Source organism: Zootoca vivipara, chromosome 5 (assembly GCF_963506605.1).
Source record: "Zootoca vivipara chromosome 5, rZooViv1.1, whole genome shotgun sequence".
In the NCBI taxonomy this organism is placed as follows: domain Eukaryota; kingdom Metazoa; phylum Chordata; class Lepidosauria; order Squamata; family Lacertidae; genus Zootoca; species Zootoca vivipara.
This window is the reverse complement of record NC_083280.1, coordinates 85437254-85462911: the sequence shown is the minus strand read 5'-3', so window position 1 is coordinate 85462911 and position 25658 is coordinate 85437254. Positions and strand designations below refer to the sequence as shown.

Below are 25658 nucleotides of genomic sequence, written 5' to 3'. Positions count from 1 at the left end.
TGGGCTTTCTATGTGGGGCTTATCTGCCCCCCCGTATTTTATTAAGGATGGAAGAGGGAGGGAAGGAAGGAAGAAATAGAGAGAGAGATAACTCATATTTGTGGGTGTCTCTGGATGACGCTGTGATGCTGGAACTCTGCAGCAAGAGGACAGGAGGGTCGGGCAGGCGAGAGGGGGTGGAAGGGCGGGCGAGGGCGGGGCAAGGCATGGCCGCAGCCACGACGGCTCCGAGGCGTTGCTGCATATCAGCATAATATTTCAACCATGGTTCAAGCCCCACCTTAGGAAAAAAATCCTGCATTGCAGCGGGTTGGACTAGATGACCCTTGTGGTCCCTTCCGACTACAATTCTACGATTCTATTGATATATTACCATACCATATGCATCGTTCTGCTTTCTTGAATTGTCCTACTCCTAGGCATAGCAGCCACCTCCTAGAGGCCTAGGTGCCTCCCCCCCCCCCAATTACTGGTAAATACCGTATTTGAAAGAGTCATCCCCCCATGTTGATGGGCTTTCTATGTGGGGCTTATCTGCCCCCCCCCCCGTATTCTATTAAGGATGGAAGAGGGAGGGAAGGAAGGAAGAAATAGAGAGAGGGATAACTCATATTTGTGGGTGCCTCTGGGTGACGCTGTGATGCTGGAACTCTGCATGTACAGGAGCCTTGTAAGCAGCTTTCTCTCTGCTTGATTTACAGCAGGCACGTCCAACAGGTAGATTGTGATCTACCAGTAGATCACTGGATGTCTGTGGTAGATCACTGGTAGGTCACTGGCACCCCTAAAAAAAGCTCACCCAAAATTTTCCTCCTACCTCAAAAAAGTTGAACTATGACCTGAAGCCCTAAACAAAAATGGGCCTCCCTCCCTCCTAAAAGAAGCTTCCCTTCCTTTAAAAAAAACTCAACAGCTTTGACCTGAACCCCCCAAAAGGGGGTAGATCACCCCCAGTTTTAAACTCTGAGTAGATCAGAGTCTCTTGGGAGGTGGCCACCCCTGATTTACAGTATACAGATGCAGGAGGAGGGGCAGACTGGAACACCAATGCTTTTTATAAACATCACTGTGTCTGTCAAAGCTACAGCCTCCCCCTTTCTTATTCACTTCTTTTTAGCCTTGCAGAGCTACCTTAGTCAAATTGAATCCTCTGAGTCTGCACCCTCATTAAATCGCCAATAGAACTCTTAATGCTCCTGAATGCTCATTAACAACTCCCACTTAAGAACAATAGGGTGAAATGGTCAGCTATCGAATCTTGCCTGGGGATATATGCTCCATTGTCTTAACTGCTTAACTACTGGTAGCCACTTTGCTTTATTTATTTGATGTGTTTTTGTTACTGCTGTGTCCCCCCCCCCCCAGCAAGCAGAGACTTAGCTGCTCTTGCTAAAGCAAAGCCCTTTCCACTTCAGTTTTTGGAGGGGAAAAGTGCTGGTTATGGTCTGTAAAATACATTAATTTTTTTGCTTCTAGGGGGGGCAGCTGCCCCCTCCTGCCCCCCTGCTGCCCTTGAGCTATTGCGGTCCAGAGACCCTCTCCAGAGCCCGTAGAAGGTGTCCTCGTGAGCCGGAGACACTGCGGGGATTTGCTGAGGCTGGTCAGGTCTCCCCCCGCCCCACCTCTGGGGCCCAGCTGAGAAATGCCAGAACACTGTTCCGGCACATTCCGGCTGAAAAAAACAACCCCTGTGCATGAGATAGATGCCCTTTTTCAGTTGGAAAGCAGAGGAAGGAGCTCCTATGGCCGATGTGGTTGTACTGAGCAGTGGCAGGACTTTGTGGCAGAAGACCAGGGCTCTGCTCAGCAGAATGAGCAGAAGTTCCATCACCCCACATGAAGCAGGGCTTGCTTGTTACATTTCGGAGTAATGCCCTTTGCCATCTTAAGTCACACAAGGACCTGAAAGACCATTACAGTGGTACCTCGGTTTAAGTACCCAATCCGTTCTGGGGTGCCGTTCACACCCCAAAAAGTACTGGTACTTAACCCGAGCGGCGTTTAGTGCATGCACGAAGTGCCAATAGAGTGCTCCTGTGCACGTGTGAAGTGCGCAGAACGTTTCTGTGCATGCGCGTGCGGCAGAGCCTGGAAGTAAACATTTTCAGGTCTGCCAAGTACGCAATCTGAAAGTACGCAACCCGCAGCGTACTCAACCCGAGGTATGACTGTAATTCCTGAGTCTAAAATGAATGAATGGCACTGCTGATACACCCAGCAACCAAGGAGCAAAACTGCAGCAGCAAACTCTGTCTCCAGTTTCTAGGCATTCTAGGCATTCCTTATGGTGCCATCTGCCTTTAAAGCCTAATCATGCCACAGTCATGGCTTCCCAGGATTCTGGCAACTCTAGCTGCTAAGGATGCTAAGAGTTTCCAGGAGACCCCCATTCCCCTTAGTTCCCACAGTTCCCTGGGGAAAGGGGTCTATTGTTAAAACCTCTCTCAGAAGTGTAACTTTGTGAGGGGAATAGGGGTCTCCTAACAACTCGTGTCACCCATAGTAAAGAAGCAGTTCCCAGCAACCTTAGAAAGCCACACTTCCCTGGAGTCTCCACAATTGCTGAAGTGTCCTTCCAGTGTAGACTTGACCACGGACTCAAACAGTCTGCATATGACCGCTGGTTTCTTTGTCATGGGATTGTATGTTTTTGCATACTGTCCCCACTTCTTCTTTCCATCTGAGCCAGAAGTGGCATTCCGGGGTTATTAACAGATGGGAATAAGGTGAACTGAAACTTCATCGCGAAACAACAGCACATTACATAATTCAGCTGCCCATCTCCCCTTTGCAAAATAACGTGGCCGTTCAGTTATGCCAGCTCCCTGTGGGAATTCCAGCTGAAGCAAAGGTTCAGCATCTACCAACGCTGTGTTTTGGAATTTGCTATGTAAGTTGTCTCTTTCTGGGCAATGCACTGGAAGGAACTGCTGAGTCAGCTGCCTGCAGCATGGTGTTTTTTTCTTTTCTTTTTTGGCCTTTGAGTTAACAGAGATTTTAGAGGTCTCCACCACACAGGCGGTTTTTTATTTTTTATTCAGTGATAAAAGATTGCTTTATACCAAGCCCCAATCACGTTTGCTTTCAGCAACACGTCAAGAGAACCATCTGTGGAACCAGAGATTATAATGCCTTGGGGATACACAGGGCCTGGTCCAGGCAAACTCAAACTCAGATTCCGTCTTCGATTTAAATGGTTTTGATGTCTCGTTAATTAAAAAAGATTAATTATGGATTTCATTTCTCCGTTTTAAATGAGCAGAATTAAAAAGAGCTTGTATGTGGCTGGATGGTACCCAGTTTTAAAGGAACAATCAGAGGTGACCTTTGCTGATGAGGCATGAGATCAGCATTCAAGTATTCAGAAGTCATTTTCACTTGAGATTAATCTTAATGATTCACATTTGTTTCATCAGAGGCCTTACCTCCAGGTGTGTTTACCAAATGAGGAGCAGCGGGCATCTATTAGGAGCGGGAACATCTTGGCAGTGACACCAAGGATGTGGAATGCCCTCCCTCAGGGAGGAACCAGTCACAGGCACAATGCAGTTTTAGATGGCAGCCAAAAAAGAAAGAAAGAAAAAAGGCTCTTTTGTTAAGCATTTAAGCTAACTTAATTGCTATGGTGGCGCTGTGGTTAAACCACTGAGCCTAGGGCTTGCTGATCAGAAGGTCGGCGGTTCGAATCCCTGTGACGGGGTGAGTTCCCGTTGCTTGGTCCCAGCTCCTGCCAACCTAGCAGTTCGAAAGCACGTCAAAATGCAAGTAGATAAATAGGAACCGCTACAGCGGGAAGGTAAAACGGCGTTTCCATGTGCTGCTCTGGTTTGCCAGAAGCGGCTTTGTCATGCTGGCCACATGACCTGGAAGCTATACGCCGGCTCCCTCGGCCAATAATGCGAGATGAGCGCGCAACCCCAGAGTCGGTCACGACTGGACCTAATGGTCAGGGATCCCTTTACCTTTACCTAATTGCTATTGTATTAAGGTTCACTCTTTGCTGCTTCTAGTTTTTGGCATCCTTATCATTGTTTCGTTATTGGAATGTTTTCTTGCAGTATCCAATGAAAATGCAAATCACGATAAGAGAAAACCAATGTATATTATCAACAAACCCCATATAACATGTTAAAACTTTATTGGGGTGCAAATAGTCTGCAAAGCCCCAATGTGCTTTGTTAAAAAAAAGTGAAATGTTTGGTGTTGGATAAGATAAATAAACTTCACAGTAGCTCATGGAGTCTTCCCCTTTCTTCCCCCACCTCTAAATTTCAAAAGGATGCATAACACACAGCTTGTGGGGAGGGGGGGCAGCATCTTGTATGGTCAATTGGTCTTCAATGGCTGGCACTGAGTTCTTATGTTCTTAATGGCATCGCTATCAGCTATTTCCTGAACAGGAGAACTGGTCCAACCTGTATTTTTCACTGGCATGTCATAGTCCCTTCATACTAAAAACAAACCAACCCACATATCAGCTAAATTCTAAACCATTATTAATTTCTAACATTCACTAACTCTAGCAGTTATGGTTGCCCTGGCACTCCACAAACTCTGTTACCCCAGACCTGTAACATCATCATCATCATTATAAAATATTTTTTCTTAAATATTTCTTTGTTTACAAAAATATGTGTGTTGTCTCTTTTTTCAAGTTGAGTTTTTCTACAGATCAGTTTCATTTGTTCTGCATGCAGTATTAGGTTGGGAAGAAAAGAGGGGGAAGTGGGGGGTCAGGTGGTAATGCTTCTATTTTTCTACTTAGTGTAGGTGTGGGGTTTTGTGTCAGTGTCACTTGTGCAGGTTCTCTTTCTATTCGCTTGTTATATTTCCTTCATAGTGAGTGAGGTTGGGGGTGGCCTAGGGTGTGGTTGGTTGTCTTTGGTTGGAGATTAAAATTTTTGTGACACTGATTGAGTTTACAGACTCTTTCTTTCTTCGGTAACTGGGGTGTTGCATTTATGAACCTGGATCTCTCTTCCAAGCAGATATCGTTCTTTTAAAAGGATTGTCTCAGACTAGAAGACAAACTACACAGTGGACACCAAAGGAGAAAATGTTAATTTTTAAATAATATCAGCTCTGGCCTGTAGTGACTCTTGTCTACCATGGCTTTCAGTGAAATGCTGTTTTCTGAATAAGGTAAAAGTAAAGGTAAAGCAGCCCCTGACCATCAGGTCCAGTCGTGTCCGACTCTGGGGTTGCAGCGCTCATCTCGCTCTATAGGCCGAGGGAGCCGGCGTTTGTCCGCAGACAGCTTCTGGGTCATGTGGCCAGCATGACTAAGCCGCTTCTGGCGAACCAGAGCAGCGCACGGAAACGCCGTTTACCTTCCCGCTGTAGCGGTACCTATTTATCTACTTGCACTTTGATGTGCTTTCGAACTGCTAGGTTGGCAGGAGCTGGGACCGAGCAACAGGAGCTCACCCCATTGCAGGGATTCAAACCGCCGACCTTCTGATCAGCAAGCCCTAGACTCTGTGGTTTAACCCACAGCGCCACCTGGGTCCCAATGCTGTTTTCTGAATAAGGTATTCAAGGCAATTATATATACCTAGATGCTTAATCTGGGACGAGAAACATGGGAAAGGGCACTGTTGGAGGTACTGTCTAACAGGTTTTCAGGTTTAGACCAGCAGCCACACAGCAGGAACATTAAGTTTACTCAAACTGTAACTTCCCTGCCAAGTCCCTTACTTTCCGGTACAAACCAGGTCTTATCTTTCAGCTGCTTCTGCTGAAAGTAATGCTTGCAGGGCTTCGATCCAAGGAGAGATCCGTTGCTAAATAAATTGCTGAGCAAAGAGCTTGCAGTACAAAGTGATAAGTGCCATTCGTTCCGATCTACAAGCACATCTTGCCCCCCCTGCCAGATTCTTTAAGAGGCTGCTGTTATTTGGATCATTAAAAAGGGTGGTTAAGGTTCCTCTGATTTAATCCAGCTCTCTCTGTGTGCCTTTTTGCATTCTGGAGCGCTGAACTACTATGAGAGCAATGGAAGCAGTTAGTGTGGGGAAGCACATGTCACTCACTGAATCATCAAGAACCACTTCCTTCAGCTGCTGGGTTTCTTTGTTTAGCTCCCATCTTCCTGCTTGATACACCTGAAATTGGAGGAGAGGAGAGTCTGAGGTGAGATAAGACTGCAGCAGGCACAAAGAATGTATGGTAAGCAGCACATCCTTCACACAGGAAGTGGGAGTTCTCCCATTGTGGTGGTGGTGGGGGAGCATTGCTCAATTGCCATCAACCTCAGTGTTAGTACAATGCTAATACAGTCACTAAGGGAGGCTTATGTGACATAGTCTTTGCTGAGCAGATAACCCACCTTTCCTCCAAGGAGCTCAAAGTGGTGTACAGTACATCATTCCCCTCCTGGCCTCAATCGTATCCTCACAACAACCCTATGAAGTAGGCTTGGCTGAGATGATGCAAATGGTCCAAGGTCCCCCAGGGAGCCCCGTGGCTGAGTGAGGATTTGAACCCAGGTTTTGCCCATGTCCTAGTCCAGGAGTCCTAACCTCTGCACCATACCAGACCTTCCAAGTGCCCCTATTTTCCAGGGACATTGCAGATTTACAGAAGCCATCCCAGTTTCTGATTTGATCCCGGAATGTCCTGCTTTTCCTTAGGTTGTCCCCATTTTCACTGGAGAAATGTTGGAGGGTATGGAGTTATGCTACAACTCCCTGACCATTGGCCATGCTGGCTGGAGCTGATGGGAGTTGGAGTCCAACAGCTTCTTGGCAGGAGGGGCCAGAAATTCCCTAACACCTCAACTAGACAGTTTGTCACAAGTGATAAATGTGCAACTATTCAGAAAACAAATCCCGTGAATTATCTGAAGAATCAGCAGCTCATGCACCCTTGGAGACGGCACAAATAATTTTATAACCTTAGCTCAATGGGGTGTTAGGGGAGGGGTATTACCTCTCGTGGAGGCTACATTGTGCTCCTTCTGGGATACAGTCATACGTCAGTTTAAGTACGCTTCGGTTTGAGTACTTTCAGTTTAAGTACTCCGCGGACCCATCTGGAACGGATTAACTCACTTTCCATTACTTTCAATGGGAAAGTTCACTTCAGGTTAAGTACACTTCAGGTTAAGTACAGACTTCCAGAACCAATTGTGTACTTAAACCGAGGTACCACTGTAGTTTGTTCACCTTTGGATGGTGTCTCGTATGCCTCCTTCCAGCAACCAGTGGCGTCGCAAGCCTCCCTGGTACCGGGGGCGGCACCCCACCCCTTGGCACGCAGCGTCCCTCCGTAGTGACATGCTGCATAGTGACGTAGGGACGCAGCACGTCCCTACGTCACTACGGAGGGATGCTGTGTGCATGGACGCTACGGAGCGGGTTTGGCTGCAGCGGTGGTGGAGCTCTGCCGCCGTCAAACTGTGAGCAAGCCGCGGCATGGAGCGAGTTTTACAGGGCCGCGCCACAGCTTGCTCGGCTCGCGCTTTGATTCTTTCTGCTTGGGCGAGGTGAGAGGCGGGCCAGAGACGGCGTCAGTGGCCCACCCCTCGCCTCGCCCGAGCAGAAAGAATCAAAGCGCGAGCTGAGCAAGCCGCTCTGTCTGCTCCGGCGAGGTGAGGGGCAGGTGCATGCAGCGGCCATCGGTGGAGGTGGCGAGGGGATGCCGTGCTGCTCCCCACAGAGTGGAGTTCAGGGCACCCCGTCCCCTATTGCGACGCCCCTGCCAGCAACTCCTGCAGCCAAGCTGGTGACAAACACTGTTCTGCTTTCCTTTGGACCACATTAGTGAGGCCGAGAGAGGGTGCTTGTCTTCTGGGCAGTCCAGGAAATCCATACAGGATTGTGCCCCAGGAGGTCACTTTGGTGCTGGTAACACAGTGGTTTGACTTCACCCCTGGAGGCAGACTCCATTGTCCCATGAGATAAATGGATGCGAACAAAAAAAGCTCAGTGGTTCACAAACTTTTCCCCCTGCGCCACACTTTCAGAATAAAAATTTGCTCATGCCACACCATCTTTATTATTGATAAATACATTGGAAAACAGAAAGAAACAGCTCCTAGCCATGCTTGATTTATAACATAGAAATTATAATATAATAATGGATATCCAGAAAGTATAAAGCAATTCAGCTACATAATGACATGAATCATTCCCAGAATATAATTATACGTGAGCCTCTTACACATGTACTTTAGTATGCATAGAAATTCAATGAAAGGTATGAGCTTGCTTTTGCTGGGTAATCTCATTTATATTATGTTTTTATTTAAGACAAACTCATATCCTCACCAACCCAAAGAAGCCTCTCTCTTTTCTGATCTCACATTTGTCAGAGTTGAAAATCCCTGTTCACAACAGGATGTCATGGAGTACTGAAGAAAAATAGCCAATGCTTTTGAAGAAAGGTGTGGGTACTTGGCTGTATATACAAAAAAATATATTTTTATATGATACTATACTATATTATACTACACTTAAATGCTTCCATGTTTCTTTGATTGTCCTTTAATCTTCCAGCAACGCTTGTCATCCTCTCCTGCCACACTCTTGGAGAACCACTGACTTAGCTAGAGCAGCAATTGGTGCCCCCATATTACCCAAGGACCAGTTGCCTTACTTTGGCATCTGAGACAGATTCCAATTCTCACCCTTCCTAACAGGAACGGTGTAATCATAATAAACTAAATAGCTAACAATTTGCTGTCCTTTTATGATGCCCAAAATTAGCCGTCTGAGGGCAACCATTTCACACTCTCTAATGATAGGGCGAGAGATTTTACTTTCTTGGGCTCCTTGATCACAGCGAGAGATTTTACTTTCTTGGGCTCCTTGATCACTGCAGATAGTGACAGCAGTCACAAAATTAAAAGACGCCTGCTTCTTGGGAGAAAAGCAATGACAAACCTAGACAGCATCTTAAAAAGCAGAGACATCACCTTGCCGACAAAGGCCCGTATAGTTAAAGCTATGGTTTTCCCAGTAGTGATGTATGGAAGTGAGAGCTGGGCCATAAAGAAGGCTGATCGCCGAAGAATGGATGCTTTTGAATTTTGGTGCTGGAGGAGACTCTTGAGAGTCCCATGGACTGCAAGAAGATCAAACCTATCCATTCTGAAGGAAATCAGCCCTGAGTGCTGAAAACAGGAGTGCCTGGCGTGCTATGGTCCATGGGGTCACGAAGAGTCGGACACGACTAAACAACTAAACAACAACATCAATGATAGGGTCCACTCAGTGTGCCCTGTTCTATTTCTTGGATGCTTACTTTTTATTAAATAAAACCATTCCTTTGAAGTCTTCCACGGCACATTTAACTCATGAGTGATAAAGCATATGGAATTCAAGTAGGTATGAAAAGAAAAAAATATGTTAACACATCTAATTTTGTCCCTGAGCATGTTGCTGATGAAAAGCTAAATATTCATTTCCTCTTCCAGCAAAGGATTTCCCCCTACTTTTCCAATTGCAAATCAAGTATGCCTGCGAGGATCTGGATGAAGATCTAGCTCCAGGCACATAAGATACAATAGTATGGATGATACTCCTTTCTGTAGTGAAACTGCAATTCACAAGGCTTTAGAAATCCCCTCATTGAGTCACTTGTGACTTCTGTTTGCAAAGAGTTAAATTTATGGGTTTTGTTTTTTTTAACTGAATCCCCCTAGTGGTGCAAACCTTCAGGCAGTGTGGAATGATATCATTCTTGTCATCAAGCTGGAATGCATCATAGGGTAGAGCCGTCCAATCAGTGCTCTATGTGAGGGTTTATATAGAGTTATATTTCCTCTGCAGAACAGTCAAAGTGAGAACACTGAGAGGCTAAGCCTTCGGCTATCGCAATACATCACGGAACACAGCACAGTTTTGCCACTGTTGTTCCATCTGGTAAGTTCAACACCTTTAAATCTTAGTTATATTAAATATAATTATATTAACTATTGCCCACACACAAGTTTTAAAGAGCCAATTTGAATGATGGCTTCAACTTTTTAATGCGAAGACTTTATTCTCTTTTCAGTCATCTCAAAGCTTTTTTGTTGTGATGCTCCCTTTTAAAGCAATAAATGCCTCTTTGCAAGAGGCTTGATTGTACACGCAAAAGAGTCTTGCAAGGTCTGGAATATGTTTTTCCAAACAAGATTGGCAATTTAAAAAGAATAGAATGCTGGGATTATACTTAATGTGAATATGTCTTTATTATGTGTGTCTGCTTGTGTTTTAATACAAGTTATTGAATCTTTTCGTGCTGTAATATGGTCTATTTTGGTTTTGAACCTGCATTAGATCTTAGGAGACAATATCTGATTGCAATGAAACTGCGAACGTTTGAGGCTAAAGGCTAAACACAATTTCAGTGTGTTCTGACATGTCAGTTTCCATCCAGGCAGTTTTGTCATTGCTTGTAGCTTTGTATTGCTTTGGATCTACATTCCTATGATTACACCAAGTGCTTTTAGAGAGAATGGGGTAGACTTCTATCTGCCAATTTTTGAATTTTTAGCTGCAGATGAAAGACACACAAGCTATTTTTTTCAGTGTCTCTCATCTTGCTGTTTCCTTGCGGCTGTCCGGCAGGATCCGGTTTAGGGAGTCAAATGCATCTACCGTATCTTGCACTTTGAGGCAATTGGGTCTGCCGTTTAGATTTCATTGGGATGGTACAGCTTTTTCAACTTGCACTTAGAACTTTGGTCCTGCAGACCATTCGGGCAGGGGCTCAGCAGGCACGAAGGCAGCGCCCTGATGCTACGATGTGATTCCATGTGCCCTGCTATTGCCAACCCGCACCTTGATCCCTCTGCACTGCAGGCAGGCTCAGGCTTCTGGGAAACACAGTGTGCAGCATTGTTGCTCAGCAAGCCAGCACTCTTTGAACAGGAGCCAGCAAATAAGCATGGCAGACGTGGCCATAGTAAAAGTAATGGGCAAGCTGCCATTGACAAAGCCAGTGCAGTAGTCACACTTCTCATTCACATGTAAGGTGTGCAAATACCTGCCCTGTATCTATGATAGAGGGCTTGATGGGTATATATACAAAATGGACAGGAGAAGGGCAACATCTATACCCTCCAACATTTATCTGGTGAAAATAATAACAATAGTAATAATAATATTATTCCATAATAATAGTAATAATATTATTTTTAACCCTGCCCATCAGACCAGGTTGTCCCAGCCACTCTGGGCAGCTTCCTACATATAAAAAACCCCGTAATAAAACATTAAAAACTTCCTTATGCGGGGGATGCCTTCAGGTGCCTTCTAAAGGCTGTATAGTTACTTATCTCCTTGGCTTGGGGGGGGGGGTCACACAACTCCATACCTTCCAACATTTCTCCAATGAGAAGAGGGATGTTCTAAAGAAAAGCAGGACATTCCAGGATCAAATCGGAAACCAGGATGGCTTCTGCAAATCCGTGACTGTCCCTGGAAAATAGAGTCACCTGGATGGTCTGCAACATCAGAAGAGGAAGAGGGCAACACCTCAATGCCTAAGAGGGACTGGGTGGTTAATATCTGCCCAATGAGTACTTCCTAGGCTGCAGGATTCAGTCTCAGCAATATTTATCGAGCAGGTTTAAATTTGCAGATAATGCAACCAATTTGCCTATACCAGTGAGCAATGATTGGGATCTTTGTTTTCGTTTTAATTTGAGCAGGTGGCAGCCATGGAGTGCTTGGTTTCAGCACAGCTGTGCCCTGCCTTGGATAAGGTCTGGAAAGGCGCCACTTACTTGTAGTCGGGATTCCAGCCCTCGATAGCTGGGGCTGGTGTGAGTCACATGCCAGCGCAGGGTGTTCACCTCGTAGACATGCAGGTCAGGGATCGCTCCAATCAGAGAGTCAAGTCTGCGTGGGTGTCAGTGGCCAAGTGAGCGAAAGTCAGCCAGGGAAAGCAGAGGGGGAAAGTGACAACCTGCACAGTGATCACTAGGAAAGCTGAAGGCGGCTTGAAGCTTGAGAATGTATAGCAGAAGCAGGACAGACCAAGCAGACAGGCAGATATGCCAGCATAACAGGACATCCCTATGCAAGTTTCTGGATCCCTCAAATTTCTGTTCCCCTAATGCAACTGTTTTACAGCCCAGTACTGTAAATCATGAGATTCAGCAAGGGTTGCTCCTAAGTGAGTGGGCATAGAATTGCAGCCATGCAGCCCAATCCTACGCTTTCTTGCTCAGAAGTAATTCCCACTTTTGTTCAATGGGATTTTATTTCGCTGCACTTTTGCTTTCCTGTTTTTAACTTTGCGAAAATTACAAACTGGAGGTGAACGAGTTAAAACTGATATTTTAAGTCTCCATCATCAGCCTTTTGCACAGATTACCCCTTAATCCTCAGTTTCAACAGAAGGGCTGCCTGAATCAAGCAGGTGGTGGTTTGTCACCAAATTTGGCAATAGATGTGCCCGTTTATTTCCAAATGCCTTCCTGAAACATTGCGCTTTGTCCCTACACGCAGAGATGAAATAACCTCAGGCTTTTTTTTGAGAATGAGTTCATCCCTTCGTGAAGTTAAGGCACCAGCTTTTAACAGAGCAATGTCCTGCTATGTGCGTGCACACTTTCTGTAAGAGAGAGAGAGAAAATCTCTGCCAGATTGATTTAAAGTTCAATCATTATAGTCTACCACTTACCGGTATACTTTGAAATCAAATTAACAAATTGCTAAATACCGACAGCCTTCTAAATGGTGTCATTATTGGTTAAAAAAAAGAGAGCACTGAAGTGTTTCTTCATTCACAGCACAATCATATGCTGCTCTGTTTCGAAGCAAGCCTCACTGAGTTATTATCATAGCTGCCAAGTTTTCCCTTTTCTCGCGAGGAAGCCTATTCAGCATAAGGGAAAATCCCTGTAAAAAAGGGATAACTTGGCAGCTATGGTTATTATTATTATTATTATTTAAATTTATATACCACTCTTCGGCCAGGGATTCCAGGGCCACTTACAGTGTAAAGCCACAAAACACATAACACAATAACAAACTAAACAATACTCCCACCATAGGATTTCCTTCCAGGCAAGTGTGATTACAATATGACCAGTGCTTTGCCTGAGACTGGCATAGCCCTCACAGTGTAATAATCCAAAATGCCACTTAGGTAGGCGTATGTTTCACATAAATCAATGGGGCATTTTCATATCACATATTTAGAACAGGGGTGTGTTGCATTAGTGCAGCTCCTCTCTAGTAATTCCGACAAAAAAGGAGCTCAAGAGAACACTATTTCCTCAAAATGCAAAAAACTGAGGAAGGAGTCCAGGTATAAAGAGCAGGATTTTGTCTTGTGGAAAGCGGGAGAGATTGCACCACGAATTGCCTGTTATGCTTATTTCTTGTGATTAGGCAATAGGCTGGCAACAGATGAATTAAAATTCATAATTCATAATTAAAAGCAGCTTGATACTGATATTGTTGCTCTCGGTGTACACACATTTCTATTATAATTTCTGGCCGAGCAGGTTTTCAGAACACTGCAGAAATCTGTGAAACCTGTTTGCCAGTGGTGCATAGTAGGATGACGGGCAACAGTGTGTGCCTTCAACTTTCTGGGAAAAGCTCACATCTGCCTCCAAAGCTACGACCAGGGCTGGGGCCACTGTGGTGGATCAGAAGAGCCTTGTGTGTCGATCACCCAGTTTGCTACCACGTGTTGGAGAGAAGGAGGCACAAAAGGTTAAGGAGGACCAGGCAGGTGGGACCTGAAGACACCATCCTGCTGATGGTTCTCCCTTGATAGCTTCAACCTGAGTTCGGAACAGGGAGAGAGAAAAGCAGCTTAACACATCCCCTCACCAACGAAAGGCTATTCAAGTTGGAAAGAATGGGGGGAAACCAGTTTGGTCCTATCTTTCTTCCATGTTACAAACCTGGGGTTATTCCTTTGCTTGCAGAAACCTGTGTAAAGAAGAACCCAGGAAGTGAACCAAACTGGTGGAAATAGGAACCTCTTGCCCAACACGATGAAGTTAGTCGTCACCATCTCTGTAATGCTGAGCGTTCTCGTCACAGACATCACATCAGTAAGTTTTGCAACCGTGGCAGGAACTCCAACTGACAAGCGCTTGTGCTTATTTCCATGTTTGACCATAAATGCAAAGCTTCCTCTTTCACCCATGGCTCAAACCTATTTTTAGCAACTGGTTTCTTTTTTGATTACTGCTGGTGCGTGCAGGAGGTTGTACTATGGGATATATAGCCTGATAAATACTTTTTTACATATTTATTTCAAGGCAATATGTGTACCTCAACGTTCCCTTCCTTTTGACCACCTCTCTGCCTTTTCCATCTCCCAGTCCATACAACACAGACCAGACTTCTTCCTCTGCTCTCCTCTCCTCTTTTCTCTAGACTGCTTCTTCCAACCTGCCCTTTAAAGCTATCCCCTCTCCCCTTGCTTTTTCAAGCAACTGTCTTGTTCTTTCCCAAACCCTTGACTCTTCTGCTTCCTCCTTCACCTCACCCTTCTGCCTGCTTCTCTCTAAGATCACAGAAGATTAGATATGACTCTGCCTGCCCCACCCTATGTGACTTAGCTGCAGAAAGTCTCTTCTCCACAAAATTGTTTGATATGAATTATGGAACAGATTACATACATACATACATACATACATACATACATACATGTAGTCCAGGCCACCTCCGATTTAATGCACAGCAGTACACATCTGCAGAAGCATCCATTATATATGATTGGACTACAACTTTCATTTACCCCAACCAGTATGGACAGTGGTCAGGGATGATGGTCCAACAAGATCTGAGAACACCATGTTGGTTAGCCCTGCTTTCCACCCTAAAGCTTAGCGAAATAATGTGTAAGAAACTGCCCTATATCTCAGGGTTGTTATGAGAGAAATGAAAATAAGGGGAGGGGGAATTATTTAGGATTAGCTTCACCTAACTAATGCTTTCTTATTTTTCGTTTGGAATAACTTGTGTCTGTCATTGTTCCCTCTTAGTTTCACCACTGGAAGAAAGATCGCAAGCTGGGAAGCAAAGCTAAATATGAACATAAAGGTAAAGAAATCTTTGCAGCTTTTTGTTGACACCTGAAAACTGCTGCTGCTCTTTGCCAAAGTGCCAAATTCCTTGTTTTGCACCTCTGATAGCCCCTTCTTTGAGATAGCACCACTTAACCCTTTCATCACCCTCTGCTTTCTCAATGCAATATCTCCTGGCAATTCCCCCCTCTCAAAGAAACACTATGATTCCCATGGAAGGAAAGGCAACGGATGGGGAATCTGCAGCAGAAACATCTTAATTGGGGACCTCTCCTCCCTCTGTCTTCTTCTTCCATAAATTTTAAGCAATACATAACTTATCTAAATTTAAAGTAACATCTTTCTCCAAGGTCTTTCTTCCCAAAACTTCTTTTTCTTAGAGCAGTCTTCTGGGTGGAGCTGATGGGAGTTGCATAAAATATCTAGAGGGCAATAGGATGAGGAAGGCTGCCTTGAAGAAGGGGCCCGCTAAAGTTTTGCTATGCATTTGGATGTGATGAGATGTTGTGTGGCATACTACAATTCCCCTGCAATGTTTTGTTTGCAGGTTGCACCTGTCTGAATGGAGGAACCTGTGTCTCCTACTACCTCTTTTCTGGAATGAGACATTGCTTATGCCCCAAAGGGTATAGTGGGGACCACTGTGAAATCGGTAGGTGATCACTTCAAAACTTGTTTCCGTTTTTACCCAACAGCTCTTGGCCTTTATAAATTAAAGAATGCCAATAAAGTCCCCAGTTTTCCGGAACTAACAAAGCCACTCTGGACACTCCCCCCCCAAAAAAAGAGAGTTTGGGTGGGAGGCTTATTGAGCTGTAAACCACTTTGGGGGTTGAGAACGGGTATCTGAAAAGGTACAGAAAAAACAGTGCAGCACTAAGGTGATTGTTCCACCTGCACAATCATCTCTGCTTGCTTGATAGAATGATGACCCTCTCCCTCCCCGCTCCTGTGCACTGTTTTGTGGGTTTTTCCAACTTTCCAGAGCAGTTTTGGAGGAAGCACAGGGGAGTGTGCAGGGGGGGGGGAGAGAGCAGAAAAATCCTTGTTGTGCTAGTGGGAGCCCTCGAGCTGGCTTCCACTAGTGGAATTGGCTTGCTGGATCTGGCCCTATAGTTCCAAAATCCAGAGGCAGGGCCATGTTAGTCTGTTGCAGCAAAACAGCAAAATCTCATGGGGCCCACTTCATGAAATGTGTGAAGCGCTTCCCCCAAATTATACGTTTATATACATAGGGTTGGTGGGCTGGGACTGTAAACCACAAAGTCAGAGAGAAATGAAATGCAGAAAAGTACAGACACGTTGGCAAGAACATCCTGGCACTGGCAAGTCAATGAGCAGATTTAACATGATAAAAATCCTTTGTCTCAATGGACTCCATGGAACCTTTCAGCTGCCAATTCTCCATCAGCAGCACGGACAATCCTGGTTTTCTCGACAGATGCTGAAAGTCGCTGCTATACAGACAATGGGGAGGACTACAGAGGGACTTTGGCGGTGAATGAGAAAGGTGAAAGGTGCCTGGATTGGGACTCCCCTTCGCTGCAGAGATGGCCTTATCATGATGGCATGGAGAACGCCATGAAACTTGGGTTAGGAAAGCACAACTTCTGCAGGTAACTGAAATGCAACGGAATGTCCTGCTATAGGTCCAGCTGCCCTGTTTTTTATTTCTTCCCCCAACCCATAGTTCCACAGTTGCCATGTGCTTTTGAATAGTAACGCATCATATCATCTGACTGGCATTCCGCAAGAGCTTCAACTGTGGTGAATGACTAGATTTCTACTATAAGATAACTTGTACTTTTAAGAATGGTTAGGGTTTCATTCCCATTATCTTTGTTGATGCAAACAGGGATTCCGTATGGTTCTCTTTGGATGACGAGGACAAAGTATAACTACTGGTACCTAGTTGAGCAAAGGAGTTATTTTGCCTGGGGCACCTTGCCCCACCTGTTGAAATCCCTTCTTTAGGCAACTATGCCAGATTGAAGGGTTCTATTCAACGTTGCCAATAGTTATACTTGGTAGTTTGCAGTATTAGTGCCCTGCAGGAACATTTAACTAGCATTGCTAAGAATATACCGTGTTTCTCATATTATAAGACATGTCTTATATTTATTTTTTCCTCAAAAAAACACACTATGGCTTACTTTCAAGGGATGTCTTATTTTTTTCCTCCTCCTCCTGCCGCGGCCGGCATTGCTGCTGTGCCTATCACTATGTCTTATTTTTGGGGTATGGCTTATATTCCTTGAATGCTTAAAAATCCTGCTATGGCTTATTTTATGGGAATGTCTTAAAATATGAGAAACAGGGTAGGTGAACTAGATGACTTCAGCATACAGTACTATGACCTACATGAAGTGGAGACATTCTGCTGACCCCTGCAGGTGGGCGTTGGTATTACTGAGGTTCATTCTTTTGAAGGCAATATTCCGCTGTTTTTCAGAAATCCAGATGGCCGATCCAAACCGTGGTGTTACGTTAGGAAGGGTTACCGAACCTCTTCAACATCCTGCAAAATCGACGAATGCCGAAAAGGTATATTATTACTTAGAGAGCCAGATACTTATAAATTTTAAAATCAAAGCAAAGTACACAACAACCAGTTCAGATTCTGTTTCAAGGGGCAGAAAATTCTGTGTGTCCAAAAGCTTACTTTGCAAGCAAGTAATTTGCAAGATGCAGTGCAAAGAAAGATGGGGAGCAAGGAATGGAGATGGACACCAGGATATTCTTGAATAACCATAAACCCCGCAGCACCCCCTACCCACAACAAATAAAGAGAGCCAGTTATCTATGATATATTAATACAAACTGAAGACTACATACACAATCCCAAATAACGATGGACACTATAAAATACTCAGCAACTGCAAACCACTTGCAAAAAAATCCATTTGAATGACCAGCCTTTCTCAAGTGCCTGCAAATTTCTAACTGCTTCTAATTCCTTAGGAAAGAGTTCTTTCCTCAGGCTTGTGAAGACAGCATTTCAGACAGTAGATAACAGCACAGTCAGCAACCAGAAGCAAATATTCCATATAGAAATATGAAGCAAGTTTTATTAATTTCACCCATCATATAAACTTTCTCAGGAGGAAGCTATTGGATATAATTGGGTCCCTTGATGTTTCCCATAGATCCCTGTAATGAGACTCTCATAGTGTGTATTTTTATCTCCACCTACAAACCTTCATCCAAAATGTACTTGGCAGCCGCCGCCAAAGGATCTCTGTGGCAACTGGACTGCCGAGACAGTATCATCCAGTGCACCATGGACTATGGGAAATGTAGTTTTCCAAGGTGACCGAAAACTCAGTAGGAACATTGGGCACTCTGAAAGTGACATGTCTCAATACTTTTTCCTAAAATCTAGCATGCAGCTAAGCTTGCTCAAAACAAATGCAAAGAGCCTAGGACATTTAGTGCCATATTCAACTAAGTCATTGTGGTCATGGAAGCCAACGCAACCATTTCCACAAGTGCAATGGGACTTTCTCCCTCCCAAGCAGCCACATCCCTTCTCCCAACCTGCTCCAAAGGGTCAGGAGAGGGGGAGGTCATTCCATCAGGCAGTCAGAAATGCTTGAGATGATGGCTCCTTAGCATTACATTGAATACAACCCATGGTTTCCAGAGCATCTGATATCTTTACTCAGGTGCCCTTCAAAATCGCACGTCCCAAGGATCTGTGATCACCTCCTTACACTCAGAAACTCAAGTTTTCAGTCTGAGATGGAAGTGGTGCATGGTTCATAATGAAGCCAAGCACATCAAGCTGAAGAAATGCCTATTCTGGGCCAGGTACTAACTTTGGCAAGTTAACTAGACAAAAATAATTTGTCAATGGACAGCTAGCATGTTCAGTAGAAGGATTTTCGCTTAGTCTGTTCCCCAGTGTGCGAGCATTCTATGCAGAGGAAGCATTAAAAATATATATGATTCCCTCACCTGCAGGAAGGATGTTTCCATATCATCTGGCAGACGGTGTTGATCAGACCTTAATCTTGGCCTAGAAATTTGTGAGGGCAGCCAAACTTTGCAGATCTTCATGGGGATCTTGCTACCCTGAGGACCTAGTCTTTATTGTGAAGAGCTAAAGCTATGTTTGTTCTTCACTGGGGCAAATCCTTGAGACACTCCCTTCCTTTTACAGAAGCCACATGTGGCCAGAGGAGCTTCCGCAAGTACTTCAAGATTGTGGGCGGTTACAAAGCACCCATTGAGTCTCAGCCTTGGATAGCAACCATCTACCACACCGATAAGAGAGGAGGTAGTCAGTTTCTTTGTGGCGGTAGCCTCATAGATGCGTGTTGGGTCCTGACAGCGGCACACTGCTTCGGGAGCAAGTAAGTGCTTCACAATCAACTTTTTCCTTTTAATTCTCCACTTGGGAATTGTTTTCTAGATAGAGATCCCATAGTCAATGTCCCATACTCTGAAAGAGAGGGATTTTAGCTCATTGGTACAGCATATGCTCTGTGTGCAAAAGGTCTCATGCTCCTTCCGCAGGTAGGGCTGGGGAAAGACTCCCATGGCTAGACAATGCTGGCAACAGGCCAATGAACTGGCTGGGCCAATGGTGTTCCTGAAAGTATTTTTTCATTGCATTGCATTGCATTATTAGATTTAGATCAGGCATCCCCAAACTTCAGCCCTCCAGATGTTTTGGACTACAATTCCCATCTTCCCCAACCACTGGTCCTGTTAGCGAGGGATCGTGGGAGTTGTAGGCCAAAACATCTGGAGGGCCGCAGTTTGGGGATGCCTGATTTAGATACTACCTTTCATCATAAGATCTCAGGGCGGTTCACAGAATAAAATACAGGGAGAAAAAACTAAGTGGTTAAACCACTGAGCCTAGGGCTTGCTGATCAGAAGGTCGGTGGTTCGAATCCCTGTGACGGAGTGAGCTCCCGTTGATCGGTCCCAGCTCCTGCCAACCTAGCAGTTTGAAAGCATGTCAAAGTGCAAGTAGATAAATAGGTACCGCTACAGCGGGAAGGTAAACGGGGTTTCCGTGTGCTGCTCTGGTTTGCCAGAAGCGGCTTTGTCATGCTGGCCACATGACCTGGAAGCTATACGCCGGCTCCCTCGGCCAATAATGCGAGATGAGCGCGCAACCCCAGAGTCGGTCACGACTGGACCTAATGGTCAGGGGTCCCTTTACCTTTTTACTAAATAAAGTAAATAATAAAAATAAATAAGTAAAAAGTTATATTTCTCCTAGATTAATCGCCCAACTTACATATATTTTCTTTTGGCATTTATATTGTAATGGCCACCTGATAGCTGTAAATAATATTTGCCTGACAGGGCCTACAAATTGCAGTTTTTGTAAGTACTTGTGTGTTTTTAAGAAGTAGCTAGCTTTAAAAAAGTTGATGACTTTTTCAGTTAATGAAGACTTTTTTACTCAGTCAATAAAACCCATCTGTATGCTAAAATTTCACAACCCTATACAAACACATTTTAACTCTCATCCACAAATGTGTTCTAGACCAGAAGGAATGTACCCTTATCATACCCTAAGGCTTATGTTACACAGGAGTAAGTGCTTTAGAACTTTTTGGAATGAGGAACTGTTGTAAAAAGCAACCCTTTTCTATAAAAAAAAGTTTTGTGTTGATATAGGCTCATGTTCTGCTGGTTCAAAATGAGATGTTCTCAGATGTCTGTATTTTTAAGACAGAATAGCTCCACGTGCTAGGAGACACGTTAAATTTTAAGCCCCACGATTCACCTAGCAAAACAATGAGGCTCAAACAAGAAAGAGGACTGCAAAATTATGTTTCTGTTCTCTTGTGACCGAGGCAGAAAACTGAGCAAATGTGAAAGGGAGAGTGGGAAAATATGCCCCTGTATAATTTTCCCCCTAATCCATGTTTTCATTTCTTTTCAGCACCCCTGAGGTATCCAAGCTGAATGTTATTCTCGGGAAGTCTGAATTGTACACTGATGATACGAAGGAGCAAAAATTTAATGTTGATAGGGTTGTCATTCATGAGGACTACACACTTCAGAGAACGGATTATAATAATGATATTGGTAAGTGACATCTCCAGCTTCCCTTCTGAATCATAGACATGTTTTACCCGAGCATGCAAAAAACTGAGCCACAAATGTTTCACCCGAGTACTGCTGCAAAATAAGGACCCCTTTTAGTGAGAAATGGTGTAGGTTGTGTACTTCTAAAGCACATTTGAAGCCCTTTCTTTCTGCCAAAAAATTCTAGTCATTGTAGTTTACCTCTCACAGAGTTACGTGCAGTGCCCAGAATCCTTTGACGGTGACGGAACGAATGTGCTTCAAATGTGCCTTAAAAATTATAGTGTGTTACACAGCCTTACAGCAAAACTCCTCGTATTTCATTGTCATGACATCATCCCCATATTTGCAAACGATACAAAAATGACTGCAGATGATAGCTTAGGAAAAGATACAGGTACGAATGAGCTATCTTCTTTCACCAAACGTTTGGGGGTGGGTATTCTATCAGATCATTGTAAGGAAAATACTTCGAGAGTCAGGGAAGATGACTTCTCTTCTCTTCTCTCTCTGAGGCAGTCAAAAGATTAATTTTCCCTGGGTTGGGGATGTTTCACTATCTCTAGCCATTCCTGGAAATGCTCGCAATGTGTTTCTGTGGTTAAACAAATTATTTTTATCATTTATCAAACTTATTAGTCGCTTGTCACCCAAGGTCTTCAAGCCACTTACAGCAAAGAAAAATATACAATACATAAAGGGGGGGATGGGGAATCATATAATATGTTATATGAAATATTAATGTAACATTTATGGGTGGGAACAAGTAAACTATACCAGCCATATAAATAATAGGAAATTAAGAGGGGAGATGCACATTAACAAAGTACATATACTTTTTATTATTGTCATTAAAATACTCTATTATTTTCTGAACATAATAAAAGAGTCCATTTTAAGCTACATTTTTATCAGATCTCGCAATCTAAATTATCAGCGAGAGGTAGGGATTATGTATACAAGTAAATGCAGTAACATGACTATAATCATATGTCGTCTGGAAAAGCAGCTGGAACTGATAGTTCCAAATATATATTATTCTGTTTCTAATGAGTTAGTGATAGAAGGTTCCCTATATGACATGCACTCTTTATTCCTTCTTTAGCCCTATTGAGGATCCGATCATCTTCTGGCCAGTGTGCACAAACGTCAGACACTGTGAAGACCATCTGCTTGCCATCACAAGACTCGTTTCCAGACAATTTTCAGTGTGAAGTTTCTGGCTATGGAAGAGAAAACAAGAGTAAGTTGACAGATATCTTTCCCATTCCTAATGCAGATTGTGGAATCAGAATCCATTAGCCTTCTCTTGATCATAGAATCATAGAGTTGGAAGAGACCACAAGGGCCATCCAGTCCAACCCCCTGCCGAGCAGGAAACACCATCAAAGCATTCTTGACATATGCCTGTCAAGCCTCTGCTTAAAGACCTCCAAAGAAGGAGACTCCACCACACTCCTTGGTAGCAAATTCCACTGCTGAACAGCTCTTACTGTCAGGAAGTTCTTCCTAATGTTTAGGTGGAATCTTCTTTCTTGTAGTTTGAATCCATTGCTCCGTGTCCGCTTCTCTGGAGCAGCAGAAAACAACCTTTCTCCCTCCTCTATATGACAACCTTTTATATATTTGAACATGGCTATCATATCACCCCTTAACCTTCTCTTCTCCAGGCTAAACATACCCAGCTCCCTAAGCCGTTCCTCATAAGGAATCAGAAATCAGAAACCATTAGCCTTCTGGAAGCTGCAAGATTACAACTCCCCTCATTCCTGACCACTGGTCATGTTGGCTGGGACTTCAGGGAGTTGAACTCACAACACCTTGAGTATCACAAGTCCCCCATCCTTACTTTTGAACCTTGCTAGAGGCCAATCGCTAAGGTTGCATGTGCTCTGTGCACCCAGCTCCACTGCAGCTCCGGTTCTGCAACGAACATACTCATATTCTACATACAAAAGACATTGTGCTGTGTTTGGTTTGCATAATTTAGTTTGTGCGACATTATCCGCTAGACTGAAGAAGAGGAATTTGGGTGTCGCGTATGAGACTATTCAGTGAGGCAGGCTCTGAAGTTGCTTTGTTTTCGCAATGAAGGAGATCGCTTTAGACTTCACTGAGGAAAATAACCCAACCAACTGTCATGTTTCTGGTTTGCAGCTGACATTTACTTCGCAAGGATCCTGAAATCAACCAATGTGAACCTGATACCCCAGTCTTTGTGTAAGAAATACTATAAGGACAGGGTGACTGGCAACATGTTCTGTGCTGGAGATGAAACGTGGCAGACAGATTCATGCAAAGTAAGTTTCCTTGTGCACAATGTCTACATTTTATGTCAACAGAATGGTCTGGCTAATGCAGTCCCTTTCTCTAGAATAGGCCTAATGCACATCTGAAGATTTAGACTTTAATATCCCACTACAGCAAACATCTTGCAAGATACATGTCTGCAGCAAGGAACACGATCCTATTTATCCCGCTGGGCTAAGCCTTTGTAATTTGGAATCTGTTGAAGGAGGATTCCTTGATGCTAGAGCAGGTTTTTGCAAAGTTGGGTCCCCAAAGGTTGCTGGACTACAACTCCCATCACGCCTGACCACAGGTCCTGGCACCTTATGGGATGATGGGAGTTGTAGTCCAACAACATCTGGGGACCCAAGTTTGAGAATGGCTGTGCTAGAGCTTAAGCTGCCATGGCCACTTCCTTTCCTTGTGTCCCATTATTGTAAAATAGGGCACTAGTGCAACCACAGTGGCAGCTGAATTCCTGAGGTGTGCTTTTACCTAGCTTTCCTTTCTTTAAATGCTCACCATCATTCTTACGTTCTTTCAGGGAGATTCCGGGGGTCCCCTGGTTTGTGCAAGCAGTGACAGTATGGTGCTATATGGGATCGTCAGCTGGGGCGATGGGTGTGCTGACAAAGAGAGGCCTGGCGTCTACACGAGAGTCACAAATTACCTTCGCTGGATCGAAACCCACATGAACGGCATCCATTTCAAAAGTTCCTACCTTCCTAAATGAAGATATGGCAGCTTTCTATGGAGCTGGAGCATGGAAACTGAGCTAAAGAACATTGCAGGCCGTTGAAACGGCAAGCTTTGTTTTGGAGTTGACGGCTCTTTGGTGGCTACCTTGACTGGACTTAACATCAGGTCAACTTGTTAACATTTGTGCCACTATGTCTGAAGCAGAAACCATCACTGAACAACACACATTCTCCCATGGTGGAGTGGGGAAGCTCTTCAATATTTAACATTTAAATAAGGAGTGTTTTAGCCAGCCAATGTAATATACATGTGGCCTTATCTACAGGAGTCAGCATTTCACTTTGTCAGTAGGTGTGGGGTTTTTTTTGGTAAGGTTTTTAAATTGGCTACTAATGTAATATTAGTGCCATTCAGAAAAACAACTCAGACTCATTTAATTGAATGAGATTTAAGGACAACTGTGCTGCCCTATTGATTCACTATGTGCCCTTAGATCTCTGTGGGTGTAGTGTCAGGGTTTGTTTGTTTGTTTGTTAAAGAAGAAAAAAAACACAAGTCTAAGATACAAGCCTTTGTGGTAACCTGAATTTGGAAACCATTTGAGGGCAATCAAAAGCAAAATTCCCAGGTACCTCCTGGGTGTCCTCACCCAGGTCAAGAAACAGTGAGTTGTCCACAGGAACAGCCAAATATATTTTCCCATTCCCAAATGGTTCTGAATGTGCCATAATATCTGAGAAGTTAGCAATGTCGCAAAGGTTGCTGTGGGGCATCACCTGCAGATTCCAGAACTGCTTCATTGATGTCCCTAAGATATTGTCACAATTTGGATTGCTTCTACAATGAAGCTGGTCCTGTTTATTCAAGGCAGTTTAGCAACTTAGAAGAGCAGGCAATTGAGCATGTGTCTCTTGACCTCACAATGATGCCTTGCTGAGTCACAGAGCAGGTTGTTTCTTGAGAAGGAGCTTGCAGGGAGGTGCATGAGGCCACCCCCACTTTGCTGGAGCTCAGGAGGTCTGGGGCTGCACAGTGCCTAAATGGGTATCTGCGTGAGAAGCTCATGTATGAGGTACCGTCATAATTTGGGCTTCATGATGGAAGAAAGGCAGGATTAAATGTAAGCTGAAGGGGTGGGGAGTTAAAATATAAACCATTTCTGGCATTTTTTAACCAACTTTGAAAAATAGCAATGGGGAAAGTATTTTGAAAAGAAGCAGAATTGGAAAAAAAAATCGTTTTGATTTTTAATTCCAAGGTTTAGCTATCTCTGGCTTCGTACAACTTGTAATTCCACAGGTGCTGTTGAGATAAGAGCGCTGCATTTTTAACAAGGTTCACTAATGAATATTATTTCAACAAAAACCATCAGTACCTTTCCTCTATGTTGGCATTTGCACTCCCAGTTGCTGCCCAAAGGACTGGTTCTACCATATTTGTCTGACTCTCTGTGTAGAATGCTGACAGTATTTCAGCTGCCAATTTTTTTATGATAAGGTGACTAAATTCTGTTACGCAGCTTAAAAAACAACAAAAACCCTGTTGTGGTATAATACATGGTGTGTACAAGGCAAAACTCAGAGCATAGCTAGACCAGAGAGGTCATTTTTGACATTGCAGAATTTTA

At 44.1% G+C, this 25658-nt stretch overlaps 1 protein-coding gene across 2 annotated transcripts; it reads left to right on the top strand.

Moving 5' to 3' along the window:
- Positions 1–9776: 9776 nt before the first annotated feature.
- PLAU (plasminogen activator, urokinase) lies at positions 9777–24562 on the top strand. 2 transcript variants are annotated; one of them, XM_035138355.2, is made up of 11 exons: positions 9777–9866; positions 13880–14008; positions 14948–15005; positions 15537–15641; positions 16431–16605; positions 17442–17533; positions 19152–19344; positions 20898–21043; positions 22149–22286; positions 23201–23343; positions 23877–24562. In XM_035138355.2, exons 2-11 carry the CDS (start codon positions 13949–13951, stop codon positions 24063–24065), a joined length of 1299 nt encoding a protein of 432 aa, XP_034994246.2. In that variant the 5' UTR covers positions 9777–9866; positions 13880–13948; the 3' UTR covers positions 24066–24562. The 2 variants fall into 2 exon arrangements, with proteins under 2 accessions (XP_034994246.2, XP_034994245.2); XM_035138354.2 differs by having other exon boundaries at positions 16383–16605.
- The last annotated feature ends 1096 nt before the right edge of the window (positions 24563–25658 follow it).